The sequence below is a fragment of the Corvus kubaryi genome, unplaced genomic scaffold (assembly GCF_017639235.1).
Source record: "Corvus kubaryi isolate FWS band 111438036 unplaced genomic scaffold, C.kubaryi_AGA036_p1.0 37341, whole genome shotgun sequence".
Classification (NCBI taxonomy): domain Eukaryota; kingdom Metazoa; phylum Chordata; class Aves; order Passeriformes; family Corvidae; genus Corvus; species Corvus kubaryi.
This window is the reverse complement of record NW_024581112.1, coordinates 9,269,412-9,290,748: the sequence shown is the minus strand read 5'-3', so window position 1 is coordinate 9,290,748 and position 21,337 is coordinate 9,269,412. Positions and strand designations below refer to the sequence as shown.

The following is a 21,337-nucleotide window of genomic DNA, read 5'->3' as shown; positions in this document are numbered from 1 at the left end:
TATACAGCTGCTCTGTACTAAACCAGATTCCTATTCTTCACTTTGAATTTTTTTTCCTTAATACTTCCTGGTGATCCTGATTGTGGGAATTAGTTACAAGCAAGAGCCTGGCAGACACCACTAAGCCCACTGCTTTATCTAACACTATGGGGTACCTGTGCCTTATATTGCCAACCAGGCAGAAACTGCACTTAGATTAAAAAGATTTTGGGGACAGTGAGAAACATGTTCATCAGGAATTTACTGTTGCAGGCCACAGCTGTGCTTTCCCCTGCTTCTGGAACAGCTCAGGGGAGGTAGGTTCAGTTAATTCCTCATTTCAGAACAAGGATAACAAATGCTGAAACAGCAATAATACTGCACATCAAGGCTGTCCCCTGTACAAGGAGCACGGAAGGAAGGGTGTAAGGCTTGGAAAGGTGTTGGCAAGTCTTTTGTCCAAAGCAGCAATAAGTGATCAGATGCAGCCTTCTCCCATGGATGGTAACTATTTGCACTGTGGATTTGACAGCAGCATTTAACATGTGGTCAAGCAGTAGAGAGGGAACTCTGAGTAAGGGTAACAAAGTCACTGTTCCTGGACAAGGCTATGTAAAAAGACAGATACTATCCAGGTATTTGGAACACCCTTAAAAATAAAAAACCAGCCATTTAAAAAAAAAGCTGCTTTACAAAAACATAATAAAATGGTTGCTATTTTGTTAACAGAATTCAGAATGTGAGTTACTGACACACCATTAGGGTTCAGAGGGATTTACTTAATAAAAAAACAACAAAAAACTAGAGTGACTTGACCTCTTTCCTCCTTCAAGTCCACGGTCAGACACCTATTGCTGCAAAAATAGAATCAATATCTGTGTGCTCAGCAGCTTCTTTCGACACAGGGCCAGGGCTTGCTTCCAGCAGCAGCCGCTTAGGGGTCCCTGTTGTGCTTAGTCTGTCATGTCCTGTATCGATGTTGCAATGTTCTTCCTGACTCGGAGACCCATCCTGGTAAGCTGGGAGGATGAGGGATGAAATGTTCTCACAGAGCCCAAAAAGCTCAGGAGGCTTTTGCCCAGCGGTCTGTAGAGCTGTCTTCAAGCACGCAGATGATGTGATCCTCCTTCGGCAGAACCGTGCCCCGAGGCGCTGCTTTGGCCAGCGCGTGTGCTGTGACCCGTACAGGAGGCATTTACAGACAGATGTTTTGACACAGCGCAGCTTTTTCTTCAAGCTTAAGGGGAGGAAAGTGCACAAAACAGAACTTTATCAGCTACTAAAATGTTACTTCATTTGGAGTTCGGAGAGATTTGCTTATTAGCCCTATCTATCATTTTCCTTATCATACCAAGGAAACAGAACAGCACCTTGTACAATAGTAGCCAGGGCAGTCTGAATAAAGACAGCCCTTGTCTCATACAGTTGTTACAATTAAACATGAAATAATTTAAGTTGCATTTTCATCCTCCCTCTTAAGTACTGTACATTTGTTAGCCTTTTAAATCCTTTCACAAGTGACTGAAGCTAAACAGAATGCTCACGTCAGAGTGCCCAGTAACCTGAACTAGTGATCCTGTTTGAATTTTAAAAGAATGGCTTAGACCACTGTGTTTCACTATACAAGAGCAAAATACTTAATATTAAAATATAAAGTGTTAGACTCAGAAATCCCACACCCATGCAAAACTACCTGCATCCTTGAGCCTCCACATGGTGCAGCCGGTTGCTTTTCAACAACTTGTTACGCAGAAAATAGGCTTCTGATTTGAATTTGTTGGTTTTGCACCACAGAATAGCTTTTCTGAGTGCCTCTGACAGCTCCCCAAATGATGCAGCTGTTTGGACCATCTTCACAAAAGATCCAGTATGCTGTGATTTTGCTATCCGAGAGGAGGGTGGTGCCAACTTCGCTTTAAAAGGTGTTGATGCAATGCTTAGACCCTGAAACAAACAGTAACAGAAAGTGTTGTAAAAAGATGATGTGTCTGATCCTTTCTGCTGGAAGGGAACAGAACACAGGGGTTTCTGTGAGAACACTCCTTATTTTCTAAGGATAAAAGGGAACAGCGATCTTGTTTTGTGGAATACAGAAAGAAGAGGCAGATAATTAGAATTTGTATTCCTGTCTACTACTGACTTGCTCTCTGGTCATTTCATGTGACAAACCAACAAATGCCCAAATTCCTAAGCAGAAATAAGTAGCAATTTTCTGTGAAAAGCTTCTACACTAACTTGGGTTGTTAGGCAAAAATAAGGCAGGAAAAAGGGACATTTTCAATCAGGGATATCGTGTTTCAAGTGTTAAGAGTCTTTAAAACAACAAAAAAAACCTATTACATAAAAAAAAAATGAAACCACCAACCTAATATATAAAACAATACCATACAAACCTCTTGTGCTGGATGTCTGGATGGCCTAAGCAAGGTCTTCACATCAAACCCTGGGTGCTTCCCTACAGAGAGAGAGGAGAGTTCCCATTACAACACCAAGACAGTTTTATTTCTTTGCATGGAAATGCCACAGAGCTCTCGGCAGGCTCCCACCTGTACTCAACATTTTCAGGCAGACTCAAGGGAACTGCACTCATTGTGCACTGCAGCTGGCAAGGAATGAAGAGCATGCAGAGGTTTACAGATGGCTGCAAAGTAGAGCTCAATGGGTAAAAGCTTCACACCAACACTTGGATGGCTGCAGTCACTGGCCATAGCCGTGACTGCAGAGGAAGACTTGGGCATAGTCCAGAACAGCAAGTGCAGGATACTTGTATCCTGTACCTACAGCCTCACCTACTCTTGTAGGGACTGCAGACAGTGCCCTTAGCTTGTTATCTACACAAAATCAGGAAAGTACAAGTAACTATTTTCAGGACCTATATACTGCATTCATTACCTGCTTCTCTCCAGACTGTATCCTGTTTAAAAGAACCCCCCCAAAAAATCATGATACTGACATTATCCACAGCTTTATAAAGGCAAGGGTACATGCAGCATTCTCTTCTCCCAAGGACAGGGAGAAGAGAATTTGGTTTGTACCAGAACCACACTGTGGGCAGTAGAACTGCTTGGCCCTGTTGGACAGAAGTTGCAGTCAGTCTCTGAGGTGTCAGAAACCATTACACTGTGGCACAAGGCTTTACCTCTCCTGGCTCTGGGCACCACAACTGTCTCTCCAATGTCCACGGGGCACGGGATGCTATGGCTTTTCACGGCACTTGTACAGGTCTCAGATTTTCTCTTTTTCCCAACCTTTGATACTGCCTCTGGCATTGCTGGGAAGAGCTTCTTCATCCAGCTGGTAGACTTTTTGGTTGTAAGCATTTTAGCCTTTTGCTTCTTCGCCTCAGAGGATACATTAACTCCAAGGAAGTCGCTGATATCAGAAGGGAAGGTAAACCCCTTGATATAGGGTGTCTGTTGGGTCTCAGATACCAGATGAAGCATTGTCCACAGCGCACCATACAAGGATGTGAGGGTCTGCAATACACACCTGTACTGAATCCTGAAGACAGAGGACAAAAAAGTACGGAGTCTCCTCTAGCAAAACATTATGCACACTGAACAACTACCTTCAGCTCAGGTAAGAGATTCCAAGGTGCCCTTTCCCTATTTCCCCTCAGTACAAATGTACTTTTTTACACTTCATCACCCTGCTTTCCTTAAGTCTGAGCTTTAAGGAACTGTTCCAGATCAGAATGTAGAAGTGACTTAACTAGTAATTCCTGATCAGGAGCCCCTTTGCTTCTGTACAGTTTTGCTGAGTGCCACACTTGGAACCCATCAGGTTCTTGGGTCACATCCAAATCAGTCGCCAGGAAGTCTTCCCACAAAAGCACCCTGTACCACCTTAAGCCTGATGCCAAAGAATTGCCTGCTCTACGTTTCCTGGAGATACAAGATTTCTTGTGCCAAAGAAAGTTCTTCTAACAATGCTGTTACTCCTTCAGCTACAGACAGCAGTTATTCTCGCAGACTGAGAGAGATCAGAACACCAATTTCCCTGGAAAACTCAGCAGTATAATAGAACATGTTTATCCCAGCCTTTCCATTTCAGCATGAGGCAGGACTTACTGCTTGCTGCACAGAGCACCAAGTGTTTGTGGCAGGCTGACACTAACACTGATTTCATTAGAGCTTCATACAGTTTGCTAAGATCCAAGAACAAAGCCTTTCATAAGTGCATTTAAGAAGTCTCTCCTCACTTGCACAACTCTGCAGGTGCTAGAATCAAGTCCAAAAGCATCGAGGGACCTTCCCTTCTCCTCCTCCCAACTGAATAAAGCTCCCCTTAGCAGCAAAGCCTAATTACAAGCCCTTCTCCCTGACAGGCACATCAAACAGACAGACACAAACAAGACAGACTTTTGAACACACGAACCAGAGCCGGCTCAGGAGCCCTGAAGCCACAGTGTTCAGGAGTATGAATTCCTTCGAGCAGAGGTGTTTAATGGACAAGCTGAACATTACAGCAGTTAAGGTTAAAAAAAAAAAATAAACAGCATGTAATGAGATTTGCTGAACACACCAACTAGAGGCAATTCGCAAGGCGATATCCTGGAATAATCTGGGAGATGAGCAGCCAAACTTTGGATTGCTCAAGGCCAGAACAGCTGCCAGCCAACAGCCTGAGCTTCCTACATAATAACTTGAAAATAAGGTGAATAAGGTGTTTGGCTATCAAAGAAACTTCAAGTTGTACAAATGAATTGCACAGTTGAGTCCATCAGCAATACAGGGAGGGGCCTAGAACAGACCCAGATTTGGTCTCATGAGGTGCTACTGGTGAACTCTAAGAAAGTTTCTATGGTGAAAAAAGGATACAGAAAAGCTTTACAGCAACAATCCAGTAGACGCAGTACAAGCTTGCAGCCTCCCAATACCTTCAAAGCCACTGTTTCCAGCATAGGCTGGCTGGGAACCAAGCACTCTGTCTGGGCTTCGGATGCATTTTTCCTGTGTTGATACAGAGATGAGGGGTTGGTTATGAACTAGCATCCTCTTCCTTTAGCTCTGCAGATGGAGTTAATGGATAGTACAAGATATAGGACCATGACACTTACTTCGGAATCAGTTCTACCAGAGTTTCCAGGCTGCCCACCAGATTCATTTTCCATAGGCGCTTCAAACATTGTTCTACCTTTAAAAAAAGAAAATCCCTTTGACTGGTATTTTGAGATACTGAGTGCCCTGGTCAAAGAACTGTCACTATATTAAATGACACCTTCTCCTTATCAGTTTAACAGCCCAAACTGCAGGTTTGTGTCATGGGATGTTCTGGGATGTTTCTGCAACTGCACTGTGATGAAAAACATCCCTTCATCACTCTACTGAAAATAAGGAATTATGTGAAGGACTGGAGTAGGCCGTGTTTAATTGGTGCTGCATGATTTCCCCTGCTGTATACAATGGCCTTTAGTACTGGCTGTCAAAAAGAAAACACATAAACAAATCAAGAAGGTAAGCACCATTCCTGCTCGATTTCGAAACAATTATTAATGAAGATGATGACACCCCCTTTCCTGGAAAATTGGCAAGGTGTTCACTTTTCAGCTTAAACCAGAAAGTATCTAATAAAGTAGGCTAGGATTATTATTCCATCCTCCCATTATTACAATTAGTTGAGAATGATGTCCCTGTATTACTCATGTATTCAAAGGTATGGAATTGTACCTACTTCAGATCTCAGTGTGAGTATTGGAGACCACGGCTGGAAAATGGGAACTGCACTCGCTGTACAGAGCCAAGAAACCCACTGGGCTCAACTATGAGGGGACAAAAATGCACCTGCTCCCACACATTTTTTGCACGATGCTCCGGGCGCCAAGTGCTACTCCAAAGGCTTTTCAGGGAGTGGTGACTGGGAGCCGGGAGTACCCAGCTGCCGGGTCCCTGCCGCCCAGGCGGGGTTGGTGCTCACCTGCTGCAGGGCCAGGTAAGGCCGGTGCCGGAGCAGCCTGCTGTGGTACACGTAGAGCACGGCACGCAGCACGCGTCCCTCGGCGGCCAGGCCCGGCCCCGTCAGCCGCTTCCCGGCGATGTCGCACCGCCGCCGTAGCACCGACAGCAATCTCACTGTGGACGAGACCCGGGCACCGCCTCAGCGCCGGGCAGCAGCACCGGGCACCACCTCAGCGCCCGCCGCCGCCCCGGCCGCGCCTCCGGCTCCCACCAATCGACCACCCACCGCAAACGCCCGGGAGCGGCTTCAAAAACCCCCCATCCCCCCTCGGCACCGCGCCGGGACCTGCGGGGTGTTGGGCCGCCAGCAGCACCGTGGCGCTGCTCGCGGGCCAGGGCACATCCAGCCGATTCCAGGGCGCGTCCCACGCAGCCCTGGGCGCCGCCATCTTCCCGCTGCGCGCGGCGAGCCCTGCGTGGGCAGGACCATCCAGGCGAGCCGGCGGGGAGAGTCGCGGGCCGGACCAAGTCACCTCGCGGGGGTGCGTCATGGCCCGGGGCTGCCGCTGATGTACTGCATTCCCAAATGCCATAAGCGAGAAGGGAAATAAGTAGACATTTTGAGTGTTATTGACACTTTCTAAACCTCGCAATTCTCCAGTGTGTGCCTCGGGAGCTGTGGCCGTTGGGAACCAGCCCAGCAGCAGCTGAGCTGCTCCGTGAGGCGGTGCAGGGGTGTTCCGGGGGTGACCCCAGTCCCCAGCGCTGCAGCTGTGCCGTCCCATGTCACACACAGCCCTCAAAGTGCTGGAAAAGCTGCGTGACTGGCTTCACACCAGGAGCAATTCATATCCGGACTAGAGGATATAGTCTTAAGATGCACCAGGGAAGGTTCAGGTTGGACATTAGGAAGAATTTCTTCACAGAAAGGGTGATTAGGCATTGGATTGGGCTGCCCAGGGAGGTGGTGGAGTCACCATCCTTGGGGGTGTTTAAGGAAGGACTGGACGTGGCGCTCAGTGCCCTGTTGTAGCTGACACTGGTGTTCGGTCACAGGCTGGACTCGATGATCTCAGCTCTTTTCCCGCCCAGCTGATCCTGTGGGTGTGTGGCACCGGCGTTCTGAGCAAGGAAGGGCCTTGCTGCCCACAGCCCGGGTACCCGCCCCGCCGTCCCGACCGCTCCATGCTCCCAACGCCTGCTGCCGGAATTTGCTGTGGCGGGGACAAAGGGGCACTGCCAGGCCTGTGATGGATGCACGTGCCCCATGGAGTTGACTGCTGTAATGTATTACTGTTGGTGGAATAGTTTCCTATCAAAAAGATTCTTGTGGTGTTCTGAGTTCTCCTCAAATACAAGACATTTCCTGCCTCTTTCCCTCCCTGCCTGAAGTTGAATGTACTCTTCCTACTTGCAAACATTGGGATTCCAATTGATATATTTTTTAGGAACAAGGGAGTTAAATTGAGCACAATTTTTTGTACACTCTTCTCTTGATTCCATTTTGTTGTACACTTACTCTGTTCTTTTAAGAAATCTCATACAGATACAGATAAAGTCATGTCCCTTTAAAAGGACAGAGCAAAAATTGCCATTAATGGTTGCACCTGCGGGGAAGAGCAATAAGAGCAAACCAAGAGGTAGAACTGATAAAAGGCTGCTGTGAGCACTTGCCTATCCTAGAAAAGGGAGTGTTAAGCTCCCTAGGCATAGAGTGGTGATTAGAGGTGAAAAGAACAATGGAGCCTCCAGAGTGTGAGCAGAGGATCACAAAGGTCTCTCTAGCTGAGCTTCTGAGGTGTTTTGAACATCCTATAAGTGAGGAGCAAGCCTGGGCTATCTGCTTTCAGTGTTGCAGAAAAATAGAGCAGTTGGCTCAGGGGCTGTTCCCATCACTCCATTCTGTATTTATAAAAGGTTCTGGGAGCGTCTTTATCCATGCTGATGGTACTGCTTCCTTCAAGGTCTACCACAAATCTGGTAAGAGCATTGGTAGCTGTGGATGCCGAGGGCTGTTCCCCTAACAGACTGAAGTGTGCGGACAAAGTAGGGGAAATTTCTTTTCCCCTACTTTTTTTTTTCTTTTCCCCTCTCTTTTCTCTGTACGTTGTCATGGAGCTATTCTCCTGCCTGTACTTCATTTCAGAGGACTTTAGATGAGTGGTAATACAGATGTATTACATTACAGATGTACTGATTTCTCTCGTAGTGCTCTGTTGAATCATTTGGTTTTAGGGAATAGCTGTGATGAAAGCCTTCTACCACTCATGTTATTTGAAATAAATAGTCTGAGGCTTTGTTATATGTACTGCTCTGTTCATTTTCCAGCATATGGTTCCTTTGTTATGGTAACTCTCACTGCAGATTTATGATTGGTACTTTCCCTTTTTTTGGTCACTATGTGTAGCCAGCAAGTGGCAACCAGTCTGTGTTAGGAAGGGCTTGGTTGGGCTGCAGCAGAGGTCAGTGCTAGGCTAACTCTTCAGGGACTAGAGTGGGTAGTAAAGAATAAAGACAAAGATCCTGTGCCTTCCCTGTGGTTGGATACCAATTAGCAAACAACAAAATGCAGTAGCTGTTACTTTGGGCTAATGCTCACAGTAGCATGAGTCTCCTATGTTGCTTTCCAGGACTCCCCCAAATACAGGCCTACTTTCCCCAGGTGGGACTGACTGTAGTCAGAGGAGTTAGTTACCTTATTAAAAAAAATGCTTCCTGTTCCCCTCCCTTGAAAAGGGTTCTAAAAGCTGTTTATCAATGCCTGTACAGATGTCTTTCTCCCCTGACCCTCATTTTTCCCTTTCAGATGCTGGCAGCATTCAGCAGTCAGAGGACAAGGTAAGCCTGTGTCTTTACCTTCACTGTGTTTGCAGATATAATCCTGTTGTAGTAGAAGGCCAGCTCAGGAGATGCAGATGTCTTTGGAAACTATCAAGGTGCTTAAATTTGCTGTGCCCTGTGAGAGTGACTTCCCTGCAACCAGGAAAAGGAAACAAAATTCTTGGACTGAATTTAAGTAAGACAATGGGACTGGGAAACAATGTGGACAGATGCTGCCTACTGTGGAATAGAACAGAGTCTTTCTGTCTTAATAACAGATATCTTAGGGCTGCCAATTAAGGCCATTTAAAAACTTTAAACCAGCTTAAATGGAGGGTATATCTCATCCTGAGAGATGTGCTCAGTCCTTGGGAGCAGAGGAGGGTACTGGAATGGTTGAAAGTGAAAGCTGTGATGTTCTCCACAATGCTTTGTGTTGCACTGCTTCCTTGGTCTCTGTCCGCAGCTGTTGGAGTACTTGGGAATGGTGATCTATGAAGCCCTGGACTGGGGAATCGACAGCCAAGTGGAGCGAGAACTGAGTGATCCTTTGGAGAAACTGCTGTGCCTCATGTTGAAACTGGATGACAAGGCAATGAAACCACCAGTCACCCTGCAGGATGTTATCAAGGTTTCCTTCTTCCCACTTAGTAAATATAGCAGGTTTAGAGGAGTTGATGGAACAGTGCCGTTAACCAAGAGGCAAGACCGCTTCTGGGAAAAAGCTGGGTGGGCTGTTGGAGGACACAGAGGGAGCATTGGCTTTCCCATCAGAGGGAAAAAGCAAAACCATTTTAGGTGTTTGTAAGTGCCCATGGAAAAGAATTAAGTAGGAAGACTGAGCATGGCTTTCCCACAGCTGTGTCTACAAAATCCTGTACACAGTCTCCAAATTCAATACCTAGAACACTATGGATATTGAAAAAACTTACTTTGCATAGAATTCAGCTTCTGCAAAGGCTGGGATTTGAATGTCTCAATTCAAACAAATATTTCCCCCTCAGCCATAATTTAAAGGTATGAGAAACTTCCCATCCCTCTGTCTGATCAGGGCAGGGAAAACGAACAGGGCAAGTGACTCCACCTGCTGTGGGTTGTTGTTCTTTGAACTGGAGGCTTCCCCTTTCAGGTGCTTGTTTCAAAGCACACCTTATGGAAAACAAGGTATACAAATTACACAGCTGCTTCCATTATTGTACGTAAAAGATTGGACATCTTCCTTCTTTGTTCCTCTGTATCTGCAATAGAAAAAAATATAAAGGGGCAGTGAAGAAGATGATTTTTAACCATGGATTGAGGAAACTGAATCTTGCTTTATTCCATCCTACCATGATTTTTTAAATTTCAAGATCTTTTTAAAATAGCTGCACTTCTTTCAGGTCTGCGAGGAGCACTTGTCCAGGCCTTCTGAGGCTACCAGCCACTATGAAATGACTTGTAGGAGTCTGTTTATTGAATATATGGAACTTCAGAAGCTTGTAACCATCATCCAGACCTCCAAAGAGGTACATTACCCATTAGCTGCTATTCCCTCTACCTTCACACACTCACCAAGTTCTAAAGTAACCTTCTTATTGCACTAGAAGTGGAGCACCTGGATGAAGGTCTGTTTTCACTATGTGAATAGCTGCTGGCTCTGCACCACTTTTATTTATTGTAGCATTTGAAAGTTTAGGTGTTTAGAGCTTCTAGGCTTTTCAGATAAACATTAGTAATTTATGCTGGATAGACAGGAGATCACTGAAGAGTGTAAAGTAATGACCTCATGTGCTTGCTTCTCAGAGACTGAGAAAAATGGATGTGGAAGATTGGGTGGAAAACCCCATTCAAAAGAAGAAAACCCATGGTGTAAGGGATTTATTTTCTTCATTATGGGGGACTGGGTTTTTTGGTCAGTATTGGCTCTCTGAGGCTTTCCATTGATTCTTCTATGAAAAATAGAGCTTGAACACAAATTAAACTGCTTAGGTTGTTCAGGAGCCTGAGTAGTTAAAGACTTGTTTGCAAAACAAGCTGGGGAGTGAACTTGAAGTTAAACTATTTCATATGTCAACCTCACGTGGACTTCTATTCTACCCAAAGATTGTCTTTGTGGTCCAACTTAAACCACTTCTAAAAATGAAGTTGGAGGCAGTCTTTGGAGTAAGTGCCCATAAGTAGTTACTCAGGCTCTTTCTACCCGCAAATGAGCCCCAAATTCCAGCTCTTGGCAGGAACTGACATCTGCCAAAAGCAATCTGTTCCTTTCTCATAGCTGGACTGAAAACTCCCAGAAACCTGTTCTGTTGTTGGTAGTCCTGGGGTGGACTAGCTCACTCTTATTATGTGGGATCTCTGTTGGTCAGGACTGGCAGGGACTGAAGGCCAGTAGCACTGTCCATCTTTGTGGTTGTGCAGCTCCAGCAGCTCAAACAAAGGGGTGAAGGAGGGTGAGGAGATGTCTCTCCAGCCTTCTGTGCTCTGCCTTTCTTGCCTTTGCCTTTTGTCCTTCCATAGACGTTGGACTGTGTGGTTGGGGCAGGGAAAGCAACTTGCTGTGCTCTTTTCAAGGCTCTACATAGTCAGGGCTCAATCAGAAACAAATAGCTTCGGGCTGGAGCTCTGCCCAGCATAAACAAATGCTCTGTAGTCTGGAGTCTGTGGAGACAAACAGCAAGCCCCAAGAGACTTGTGGACTTGCTCCCTTTGTCTAAATAGCACTTGCTTTGAAGCGTGCTCAAACTATTTGTATGAAAATGTTTGTGAAATGTGTGTTTGGGCATATTCTCAATTTTGTGATCTATTAAAATAAACTGGCAAGCTATCTCAAACCACAAACTCATCAACTGCTGTAGCTCTTTTCTGCAGGGAATACATGAATAAATACATGGACTTTGCTGTGTGGCCCGAAGGCCAGTGTATTTGGCCTCTGCTCCTTCAGGAGACATGAATTCCAAAAGCTGGATGTCTGTTGCAAATCCTCTGCCTCTAGTTTCCAAGTCCTTAAGCACCAGTTGATTGCATTGCTCTGACAAACTCTTGAGTTTAAAGTAACCAGGATGCCATCTTCTCTGTGATCCCACAGATTAGAGCTGATGCCTTGAGTGGTGCTAAGCAGGTAATGTGCTCTATGGACCACACTTTTTCATGTTGACTGATATAAAACAGGTCTTCTGAAATGCAGACTACAGCCTGACAGCATGCAGGGTTGTACAGTTTCAGCAGAGCTTATTTCTACATGTCCCTTGTTGGTATTCACCTTGAAATCTAAGCAGTGAGACCTGTTGGAAACTCAGCTGTTTTACCACTCACTGTTGAACTCAAGGCAATGGGTTTAGAGTGTTGTAGTCCTTTGTCTTGTACTGCATAGGTTGTGGAAAATTTAGGTGGCTTTTGACAATACATGGGATGGCACAAATAGAATAATTGCAGTGATCCAGTCAGTAGGGAAATAAAAGCATGAGTGCTAATGATGTCACCAACATCTGAAAAATGTTTTGGGTGTGCAAGTTGCTCTGAAATGACCAGCTGGAGGCAATTCTTGTCCCCAAACTAATGTGGCAATATTACAGTACAGAAGTCTCTCTTCAGGTCATGTCTCTCAGTCAAGTTCAGTCGCCATGTGAAATACAACTCTATAAAGTGCAAATGCCTTGGAATAAGCTATTCCAAAAGTCTCAAGTACTGATGACTTTGCCCAGAGACTTTTGTGTGTTCTCCCACACAATATTAAATATAGCCTAGAAGATATGCCTAGTGTTTGATCATTCTTTGAGAGTTCTAGTTCTCTGGAGTTGAGGTATGACTGTACCAAAGCCAGGCTAAAACAGTCCAACAAAAATATGTCTCCTTGAAGGCAGCCATCAGGCAGAGATTGCATAAGACTCTTCTTGGTATCTGAAGGAGTGAGTTGAGAGAAGGTGCTTCATGCTGTAAGTAGAAAAGAGAGAGAAGCCTAAGTCAGATACTTTGTTCTGAGGCAGTTTTCTAAAATGTTTTGCTTCCCTATCACTGTTTCTAATACCATGACTTGCTCTTACTCAATTTGCCACCGGGGTCCAGATAAGCTGTTGATTTAGCACTTCTGTTACAATGTTGTCTAAACATGCTATTGAGTTGATTATTTTTTTTTCCTGCCTTTAACTTTTGTTGGGTTATACTGCATGCCTGAACTTCCTCAGATACTAGTACAGAAACAGGATGAGGGGATGTCAGGGTTTTTAGCTTGTGTCTCCAGGCTGAGATTACTAACCTATGCTGCCTTTAAGTATGAGATCCCTTCCCACTTGTCGTCTTCTTTTGTTTCTGGGTACTTCAACCCTTGGTTTCTGAAAATTTAGGGGATTTTAATGTTAAGATTTGGGGTTTCATTCCCAGTGTTTCTTAGGATCCAGTAAGATGAAAACACCCTTGCACCTGGAGCACTTGCAGAAAGAAAATGTCTATTAATTTACCTGACAGCAAAAGCTGTATTTTGCTGAAGTACATCCATAATGTTAATGACAAAATTTGGGAATGAGCTTGGTAAGCCAGCTACCAGTTTCCTTGTTGTAAATTAACTTCTTTGGTACTGCTCCCTGATCTGGAAGTGAGGAGAAGGGCATGTTAGGGACACAATTCTGTGTTTCTGAATGACTTCAGCTGTTAAGTGTGCCCTGTTACATGGAGGGAGGGGATGCTGCTCTGAAAGTCCTAGCCAGCTACTGACTTGGCCCTTGCTGGTTTCTCCAAGGCATCCCTGTGGCCTGGTGTCATCTGTGAGCTGCAGACTGGCGTGAGGCTGCGCAAGGCCGCTGAGCGACCGCAGCGTTGTGTGTCTCCAAAAGAACGCATTCGCTCTCCCTACGAGCTACTTTTGGATGACATTCAGCACAAGAGGTACACCCTGCGGAAGGTGAGTGACTGGAGTCAGCAGACAACTTTGGAAACATCTGCTCTACTTAATTTCTGAGCAGTATGTGTTGAGACCTCTTCTCCAAAGGCTTGTCTTTCTCAAAGGTACACAACAGTTCCATGGAATAGACTCTTGCTTGCTTGTGCTTTCCACCTTGGACACTTGTGTCCTTCCAGGCTCCTTGAGCTGAGCTGTGCCTGGCATCTTTTACTTGTTGCGACGTCTTCCCAGATACTGTGGTGTGTATGCAGGTGCAAAAGCCCTTTTGAGACAGTTCTCTGCTCAGCCTCAGGCAGAGGCCTCTGGGCAGTGCACTCAACTACTGCAGGAGTTTAGTCAGGGTAAAAGATGTTGAGCCTCTCTCGGGGAGGGGTAGGGACTTCCAGCTTCACCACTTGGTTGGTGAAGATGACCAGGTACAAAAATGTCTGGGGTGTCTCTAAAGGCTTGGGATGCTCTTTGCTTGCTGCAGCTTGAGCTGGGAATGATGAGCAGATCTAAAACATTGGCACAAGGCCTTGTGGCATTGGCGTGCTTTGCAAACAGACGTCTTGGCAGTAGATGAGACACAACTCTTCTTGTAATAAAGAGCGGTATTACAAAAAGTGAAAACTTTGCATACTGCACTAGGCATCAGCTTTTTTCTCCTCTGTGTTGGTGCTGCTAGAGTGTAGCAGGTTTAAAAGCTTCAGCTAAACCATGCACCTCTATAAAATCCCAGCTCTTGCTTGGCTTGACTCTGCCTCCAGGTAAGGCTATGTCATGTGTTTGGAGATTATCTATTGATGGATATGTAAATTAATAGTATTGGAAAGGAGACAGTGCATCATAACTAACTTGTATTCCTTGCAATGTACTGTGTATCAATTCACTGTGCAGTACAGAACTGTAACTCAAGGTGGCAGGATGATCTGGGTCTTGGGGTTTGTTTTTGTGTTGTTTTTTTTTTTTCCCTTTCCTTTTTTTCCTTTTTGGTAACTTTTTTCTTTGGTCCATGAGAAGCACAAACATGTTTGAAGAGTAGTAGTCAGAAATACTGAAAGAAAGCAGAGTGCTACTGCTCAGGTCTTTGTGAAGGCTCTTAAACTAGGATTTCCCCATCTGCAAAGCTATTTTAAAGCTTGTCTAGCAAAGAGTGGTCTAATTTGCAAATGAATGAAAGCACAGCTAGTGTGGGAAGCTGTAGTGTTGTTCTACCTGCACTCCCACGTGTTCTGAAGTTGTACACACAAGTGAAAGTAAATGGCATGGCCTCAAAATAGGAATAAGTGAACAAGGCAGCTAAAGACATGCATGTGCAATTGACTTTTTTGTCAGTTCTCCCCTATGCAAGCACAGGACTTGATGCTTCACATGAATATCTGCCCTGCAATTCTATCTTGCTATTGTTCCTAGTTTATGTAGGGCTGTAAGCCAGTCTCTGGGACTCTGGCTTATGCATACAGCTGCCTGCTGCTACTGTTCTTGTTAGTCTTGTTAACCCGTTCCATTGCTCTCCTCCCTGGAGCCGAGCTTTTACTGGTGAATATGGTGTGACCATGGTGGTTGTCAGGATCACTCCTGGCATTAGTGTGTGAGCATGAGGGTTTTCCAGCAGCTTCTCAGAGCAGTTCATGAGCTGCTGGGGCTAGAAGGCTTTATGCTCCTTGTGCAAGCCTCTAAGGGCTGTGCAGTACTTCCGATTGCCTCTGGTTTGCCATCGGCAAATCTTACCCTACCAAAAACCCATGTAAGGAAACTCCATTATTCTACACTTGCTGACTCTTTGTTTTGTTTAGGGGTTTTTTGTTTGTTTGTTTTGTGGGGGTTTTGTGTTTGTTTGGGGGTTTTTTTGGTTTTGAGGTGGGGGGGTTTTGTTTGTTTTGGGGTTTTTTGTTTTGTTTTTTAATGCCTTCCCTACCTCCCTTGTTCCCAAATCCTTACTTGCATCATTTGCTGTGCTGCTGAATGGCAGGGTGTACAAGGAGTAGAGAAAGAACTATTTCTTAAGCATCACTTCTGCTCTTTCAGGTGACCGTCAAGCAAAAACACAGGGCCCCCAAAGTTGATGTAGCTGCTCCCAAGCCTCATCTAAAGCCGGTAGGTGACCTGGTGCTGAATCTGATGATAGCAAAACAAGTTAATTCTGGAGCTGACAGGATGTTTTGAAGGAATATAAAGCTAATACCTTAGCTACTGATTTGTATTTGGGAGGGGGTTATATTAACCATGCTTAACTTTTGAATAGACCCTCCTGCCAAACATGGCACTAGGAAAATGGGAATTGACATCTTCATAGAAGAAAGATGATCAATCTTCCTACTTCTTCCACTGCTACTTTAATTTGGAACATTTTGTGGTCTTCAAAGAACTCCTGGAGCTCTCAATTTCAAATTTGAGTCGCTATAGTGCTCTACTATGCATAGTGCTGAAGAGTGTCTCATGTGCAGGGCCCAGTGCCCTCTTGGGTGACAAGCACTTGCAAAACAGAGCCATTGCTGATGCAGTTGTTCTGTCACCACTGGTCTCCTTTCTCTGTCCAATGGCTCTTTGTGGTCCTATGCTTTGCCTGTAGATGTTGAAGGTGAAGCTGAAACAGTGTGTGCCCCAGGAGCCCAGCTGGCACAAACAGCTCATGGCAGAAATAAAACAACCACCGAAGCTTCGGTCAGCAGCAGCAGCACAGGAAAAGGGGAGCAGCTCCAAAGGTACTATACTGAAAGCACTGCCATAGAGTGACTTAGCAAGCAAGAAAGTGACGTCAGCATTGGCTAAAAATAACAGATGGCCTTGGAAATGAAAGCCCTTATCTTTTCAATAACATTTGTAATGTAAGGGGCAGGGAGGAATATACAAATTTGGTGTGATAGAGATGGTATGGCATAAGAAGAGTTATTTCTAGAAAATCTGTTTGTGTCTTATTAAGACTCAAAAGATATTTCAACTTGTGCTTTTTTTAAATGGATGTTCAAATTTGTCTGTCCACTAAGTGAGATTACTTAGGATTTTGACCATCACCTAAGACTAAAAGATTATGTAACTATCAGGACAAAGTCTGGTGAAATCTCAAATTCCAATGGGTGGGTATCAAATTTGTCATTTTCTTGTCCCAGCTCAGTGTGTCATTTAGTCTGTGAGTATGGGGTTTTTTGTTCTCCCTCTCCCCTGCAGAAATGCTTGTGGCATCAAATACTGCCTTGAACTCTCCAAGTGACAGTTTCTTCCATCTCCAAGATGCCAGTACTGAGTTTAAAATTGCCAACACTACAACACAGCAGCTGGGACCAGGAGCTCAGGTAAGGCTTTAGGTGAAAGGACTATGGAGAAGCATGGGTACTTCAGGAATTGAGCTGCAAGCACATACATAACCTGGAAGGTCAGGAACAAATCCTAATATAGGAAATCTTGTCTCAAAAGTGAAAAAATGTGGTACTGCTGGGTTCACTGAAGTCAGTTTCCTCTACAGAAGCTCATGTTATATTCAGACACCTCTGTTTGTGGCATGACTGAAGCATATAGGTACTGATCTCTCTCTCTGACCAGTGACAGCATGCAAGGGAATGGCCTGCAGCTGAGTCAGGGGAGGTTTAAGTTAGTTATGAGGAAAAGGTTTTTCACCTGCAGGAACAGGCTTCCCAGCGAAGTGGTCACAGCACCAAGCCTGACAGAGCTCGAGAGGCATTTGAACAATGCTCTCAGGCACATGGTGTGACTCTTGGGGTGGTCTTGTGCAGGGGCAGGAGTTGAACTTTGGTGATCCTTGTGGGTCCCAACTCAGGATATTCTATGATTCTACAGAACTGAGGTCTGCTCTGGTCTCTGAAAACTAGATCCTGCAGAAGTTTTAATAGCATGGGAGTCTGACCAATATGGGTCAGAATATTCCCACTCTTACCTCACAGTGAGGCATTTGATGCTAGATGTATTGAGGTATTTTGATTTCATGTGGTATGTGAGCTCATGGAAGGAAAATGTAATGATTTATTTTCAGGAAGCAACTTGATGGGTGAATTCCCACTCATCTGTCTGTGTAGTTATTTTGGGAGCACCATTCTTCAGTAAACCATGATACACAGTCTTTGGGTTCTTTAACTCTTGGCTCTGTCATGAAAAGCTTGACTGCTTGGTTCTGGGATTCAGTCTGAGCATATTCCGAAATTCTGTGGAACAGAACTTAAGCCCTAACACATCATGTCTAGCACAGATGCTCTGGCATATAAACAGGAATCTGTTTTCTGTAAATATTTCTGCTTGAAATGCAGTTGCCTAACTGAGGAAAACAGATATGAATTAATAAAAGCAGAAAATCTTAGCTATATTTGCCCCAGTCTGTGCTACTTGTAGGAATAGTCAGCATTTGAGAGCCCTGTGGTTGATGTATTACTGCTGAACTAGAAGGACTTTCATATATAATATAATATAATATATTCAATATATATAATATAATCAAATTTGTTTTCTGCTTGTCTAGACAAGGTAGAAACAATGCTGTTGAGATAAAGCATGGGGCTTGAGTTGAGTTAATGGGTTGGGTTAGTCACAGTCTCTTGAACTGTTCTCCAGTGTTGCTACATGTGAACAGGAGCCAAGAAAATGGTTCCAGTGTATTCCATGGATTGCATAGGGAGGCTGTTGCAAAGTTGGTTCCTGAACAGATAGAACTCTGGTACTAGTATCCACTATTGGACTTGGGCAAGAGAGACAACAGGTGAATTTGAAACTTCACTAACTTGGCTGGAACTTCCTAGTTGTGGAGTGCAAGGGAAATTAACTTGATATTCCAAGAGGAAGTAGAAAGTTCCTAAATGTACTCCATTGCTTTTTCTCTCTGCTCCACTTTCGGCTGAGCCTTGAACATTTCTGATCCGTTGTGGGCATCCTGGATTTTGTTAGGCATCAGTAGTTCTAATGAAGTGGCCTTGGTGTCTCTTATATGCAGATTATGAACATCCTGTCCTCTGGTCTACAGGAAACCACTCCCAAGCTGCCTGCCAGTGCCTGCCTTCCCTCCACCAGGCCACCAGGAGTATCCTGTTTCAGCACAGGTCAGTGCACTTCTGGCTGCACCTCTAAACCAGGTCACAAAGTACAGCCAGTGGTCTGATGGGCTCCCAAAGCCTTGGGCTGGGCTCAATGTCCACTTCTCTGATCACCTGAAGATACTTTGCAGGAGAAGATCCAACACTAAATAAAGTCTGGGGAGGTGCCCTTAGAAAATAATTTCTCAGCAGTTGACTGAAGCTTGTGTAGCTCCTGCAGCTTCAAAACAATGATTGCATGTCCCCAAAGGCCTGACTGGAATTTGCAGTAAAAGCTAAATGAGTGTTTTGAATATTCAAGTAGAAAGTGCAGCACTTCATTTTATGAAGCTAAATGGTGCTAATGACGCCTCATCAGTGCCTACTGACAAGCATAATTACTGTAACCTCTGCTTTTTTTGTGATCTGAGCAGATGGGTTGGAGGGGGAGAGGTGTAAGCCTTGCTACCTTCAGAAGGCAGTGTAGTGCTCTTGAGTGTTAAGCTTTCAGGGTGAATACTTAGAAACTGACAGTTGGTTTTCTGCACCCTAAAACTCTCTCTTCCCATCCAGGTTTCGCTGCAAATTTTATGTGTCCTCCCATGAGTGCACCCACACCAGGAGACATTAAACTGAAGTGTTTCCTGAGCACTGGCCAACAGAAGCTGCCTCCGTACAGAGGAAGGTCCAGATCTTTAGAGAGAGGCCTTCAAAGCAAGGAATTTGTAAGTCCAACATGTCAGCAAGCAACCCTGGTCTGACACCTCTGATAATGACTTGCACCTTGATCCTCATGCAAGCAGTAAGCATGCTCTGTGGTTTTTGTCTTGGGACATATTGTATCTGAAGTATGTATATTATTCTCTCCTTGGAGACAGCTTAAGAGAAGACTGGATGCTGTAGTGTCCTTGTGGTGGCTTCCCACTTTGAATGATATGAAATAAAGTTTTCTCATACAAGAAGAGAAAAATACCGTGGCATTACTTGAAAGTGTCCATCAAGGCTTCCTCAAGCAGAATGTAATTGAAAGTGGGACTGTCCTGCTTTCTCCATGTCCCTTCATTCTCTCTAGACTCTGATATGCTCACAAGGAATCTTGTAAGCTGCAGTAAAGGGGAATAGTTAACAAAATGTGGATAGCACAGCATCGGTGACTTTTAAATGTGTAATGTATGTAGAACTGAAGTTATCAGGCTCTGAATGATGGTTGTGGGTGAAATGCTGGGGTCTGTGTGCTTCTGTGCAACCCTCTGAATTATGGTCTCACCCTATTCTGCCCTGACAAGGTGTGCTGTGCTCTTGTCTCTTTCTTTCCTTCTGCATCCCTCCTTGCCCAACCTTGGTAAGTCTCTGAGCTCTCTGACACCTCTTGTATCCAGGAGGGGCCAAGGTGGCATCTGTTCTGTGGCCTGTTCCAAAAGGTAAAATGTCTCAAAGGAATCTGCTTGAAAACTGCAGCAACCACTCACCTCCCTGTAGTAGTTTTTCTGCTAGTATTGTCAAAGAGTCACCTGATAGTCCCCATCACAAGCAAAATAGGTTTTCGGAGAAAAATGTTCCTGATCCTTTGGGACCCAGTTTTAAGGTGACCTCCCCAAACAGCTGCTTTCTTCAACTTGATCTGATGTTTAACTTCTGTCTTTCAATAGGACTGTCCCTTTCCTACCAAGTGGCCATCACCAACCATTGTTGAGCTGATTGGAACCAGATATGCAATGATGGTGCTGGAAGGGCAAGGCCTCTTCCAAGGAGGTAGTGATGGTGTCTTTCCAAGAGCAAAGGTATGTTTCTTCTCCTTTTCTTTGTGCTGCCCTTGCCTTTTCAAAAGCTGGCAGGTTTCATGGCCCTCAGTGATGAACTGCAGAGGTGCCCTCTGTCTCAACTTATCCTATTCATAACAGCTGATCTGAGTTTGGCCCTAGGCTGGAAAAATTTTTTAGTATTTATGCAGTGATGGCTTCTAATCCATCTTAAACTGTGTAAATTGCCTAGAAAGTAGCCCAACTTTTGCTTGGTGCTTCTTGTCTGATTTCCATGTGAGGAGAGCTGACTGCCATGACCATTGGTCAGCTCTGAAATCCCGAAGTAAATAGTTGGGATTTGGTACTGCTAAACAGTGAAACGAAGGCTTTTGACTCAGGCTCCCACACCCGAGTTGTGCTGACTCAAACCACCTTGGCAATTGGACATGAAGGCCAAGAAGATGAGGGGCACAGGGAAGGAGCTGTAGCTCAGGACTGTTGGCTGTTCATGTTTCTTGACTCCTGGCTTATCCCCTGAGTCTCCTTTAGAGAGGGGGTGTTGCAACCACCCCTCCAGAGCAGATGTCCTGAGTACAGGCCCTTTGCAACACAGATGTGAGGAAGCCTGTGCTTCTTGGCTTTTGGGTCATTTTCTTGCCCTCATTTATTTAGCAGTATGGACAGAGTCAAAGGCTCTACTAGCAGAGCTATGCTACTTCCACAAGCTATCTGACGCTCCTGAGACTGAATCCTTGTTTTCTTCTCACCTCACTGACCCTGCTTTAACTTGCCTGCTGTATGACTATTCTAAAATGTCTTTCTTACCCCCTGCTGTTTTTTCAGCTTTCTCAAGTTCTACTTCTCAAGATAATATCACTTTGACTGCCAGCTGTGTATGAATGTGCTCTTTTTTAGAAAGTCCAGGCAACTCATCAGCTTCCTTATGACTCATTTTTTGCTTCAGGATTGAATTCAAATTTGCCCTGATTTAATCTCTTTGGGATTGCTGCAGTCTACCTCAAAGAATGT

At 44.8% G+C, this 21,337-nt stretch overlaps 2 protein-coding genes across 7 annotated transcripts in view; one reads left to right on the top strand and one right to left on the bottom strand.

The window, feature by feature from the left end:
- Positions 1–221: 221 nt before the first annotated feature.
- Positions 222–6,442, bottom strand: NEPRO (nucleolus and neural progenitor protein). Its single transcript, XM_042031825.1, has 9 exons — positions 6,223–6,442; positions 5,896–6,050; positions 5,039–5,115; positions 4,800–4,931; positions 4,357–4,434; positions 3,119–3,480; positions 2,373–2,434; positions 1,673–1,923; positions 222–1,216 (listed from the first exon to the last, which is right to left on the bottom strand). The coding sequence occupies exons 1-9, from the start codon at positions 6,425–6,427 to the stop codon at positions 820–822; spliced, it is 1,719 nt and encodes a 572-aa protein (XP_041887759.1). The 5' UTR covers positions 6,428–6,442; the 3' UTR covers positions 222–819.
- Positions 6,443–6,477: 35 nt separating this feature from the next.
- The window catches only part of LOC121666345 (protein spire homolog 1-like), a 30,984-nt gene continuing 16,124 nt past the window's right edge, over positions 6,478–21,337 (top strand). For 3 of the 6 annotated variants that reach the window (XM_042031829.1, XM_042031826.1, XM_042031830.1), the window contains exons 1-11: positions 7,923–8,714; positions 9,163–9,327; positions 10,076–10,201; positions 10,479–10,544; positions 13,408–13,569; positions 15,580–15,648; positions 16,124–16,256; positions 16,720–16,844; positions 18,518–18,593; positions 19,140–19,291; positions 20,216–20,347. In XM_042031829.1, the coding sequence (XP_041887763.1) occupies positions 8,634–8,714; positions 9,163–9,327; positions 10,076–10,201; positions 10,479–10,544; positions 13,408–13,569; positions 15,580–15,648; positions 16,124–16,256; positions 16,720–16,844; positions 18,518–18,593; positions 19,140–19,291; positions 20,216–20,347 (1,287 nt within the window). In that variant the 5' untranslated portion in view covers positions 7,923–8,633. Of the gene's footprint in view, positions 7,857–7,922; positions 8,715–9,162; positions 9,328–10,075; positions 10,202–10,478; positions 10,545–13,407; positions 13,570–15,579; positions 15,649–16,123; positions 16,257–16,719; positions 16,845–18,517; positions 18,594–19,139; positions 19,292–20,215; positions 20,348–21,337 lie in introns of those variants that run through there. The other 3 variants (XM_042031831.1, XM_042031828.1, XM_042031827.1) reach the window with 3 other exon arrangements.

Excerpts from the sequence above, each read along its gene's own strand:
- NEPRO (XM_042031825.1), bottom strand. The coding sequence starts at position 6,427 with ATGACGCACCCCCGCGAGGTGACTTGGTCCGGCCCGCGACTCTCCCCG. Across the intron at positions 4,435-4,799 it reads TGTTGCTGTAAAGCTTTTCT|CTTGTCCATTAAACACCTCT; the intron begins GTATCCTTTTTT and ends TGTAATGTTCAG. Across the intron at positions 2,435-3,118 it reads GGTGCCCAGAGCCAGGAGAG|GGAAGCACCCAGGGTTTGAT; the intron begins GTAAAGCCTTGT and ends CTCTCTCTGTAG.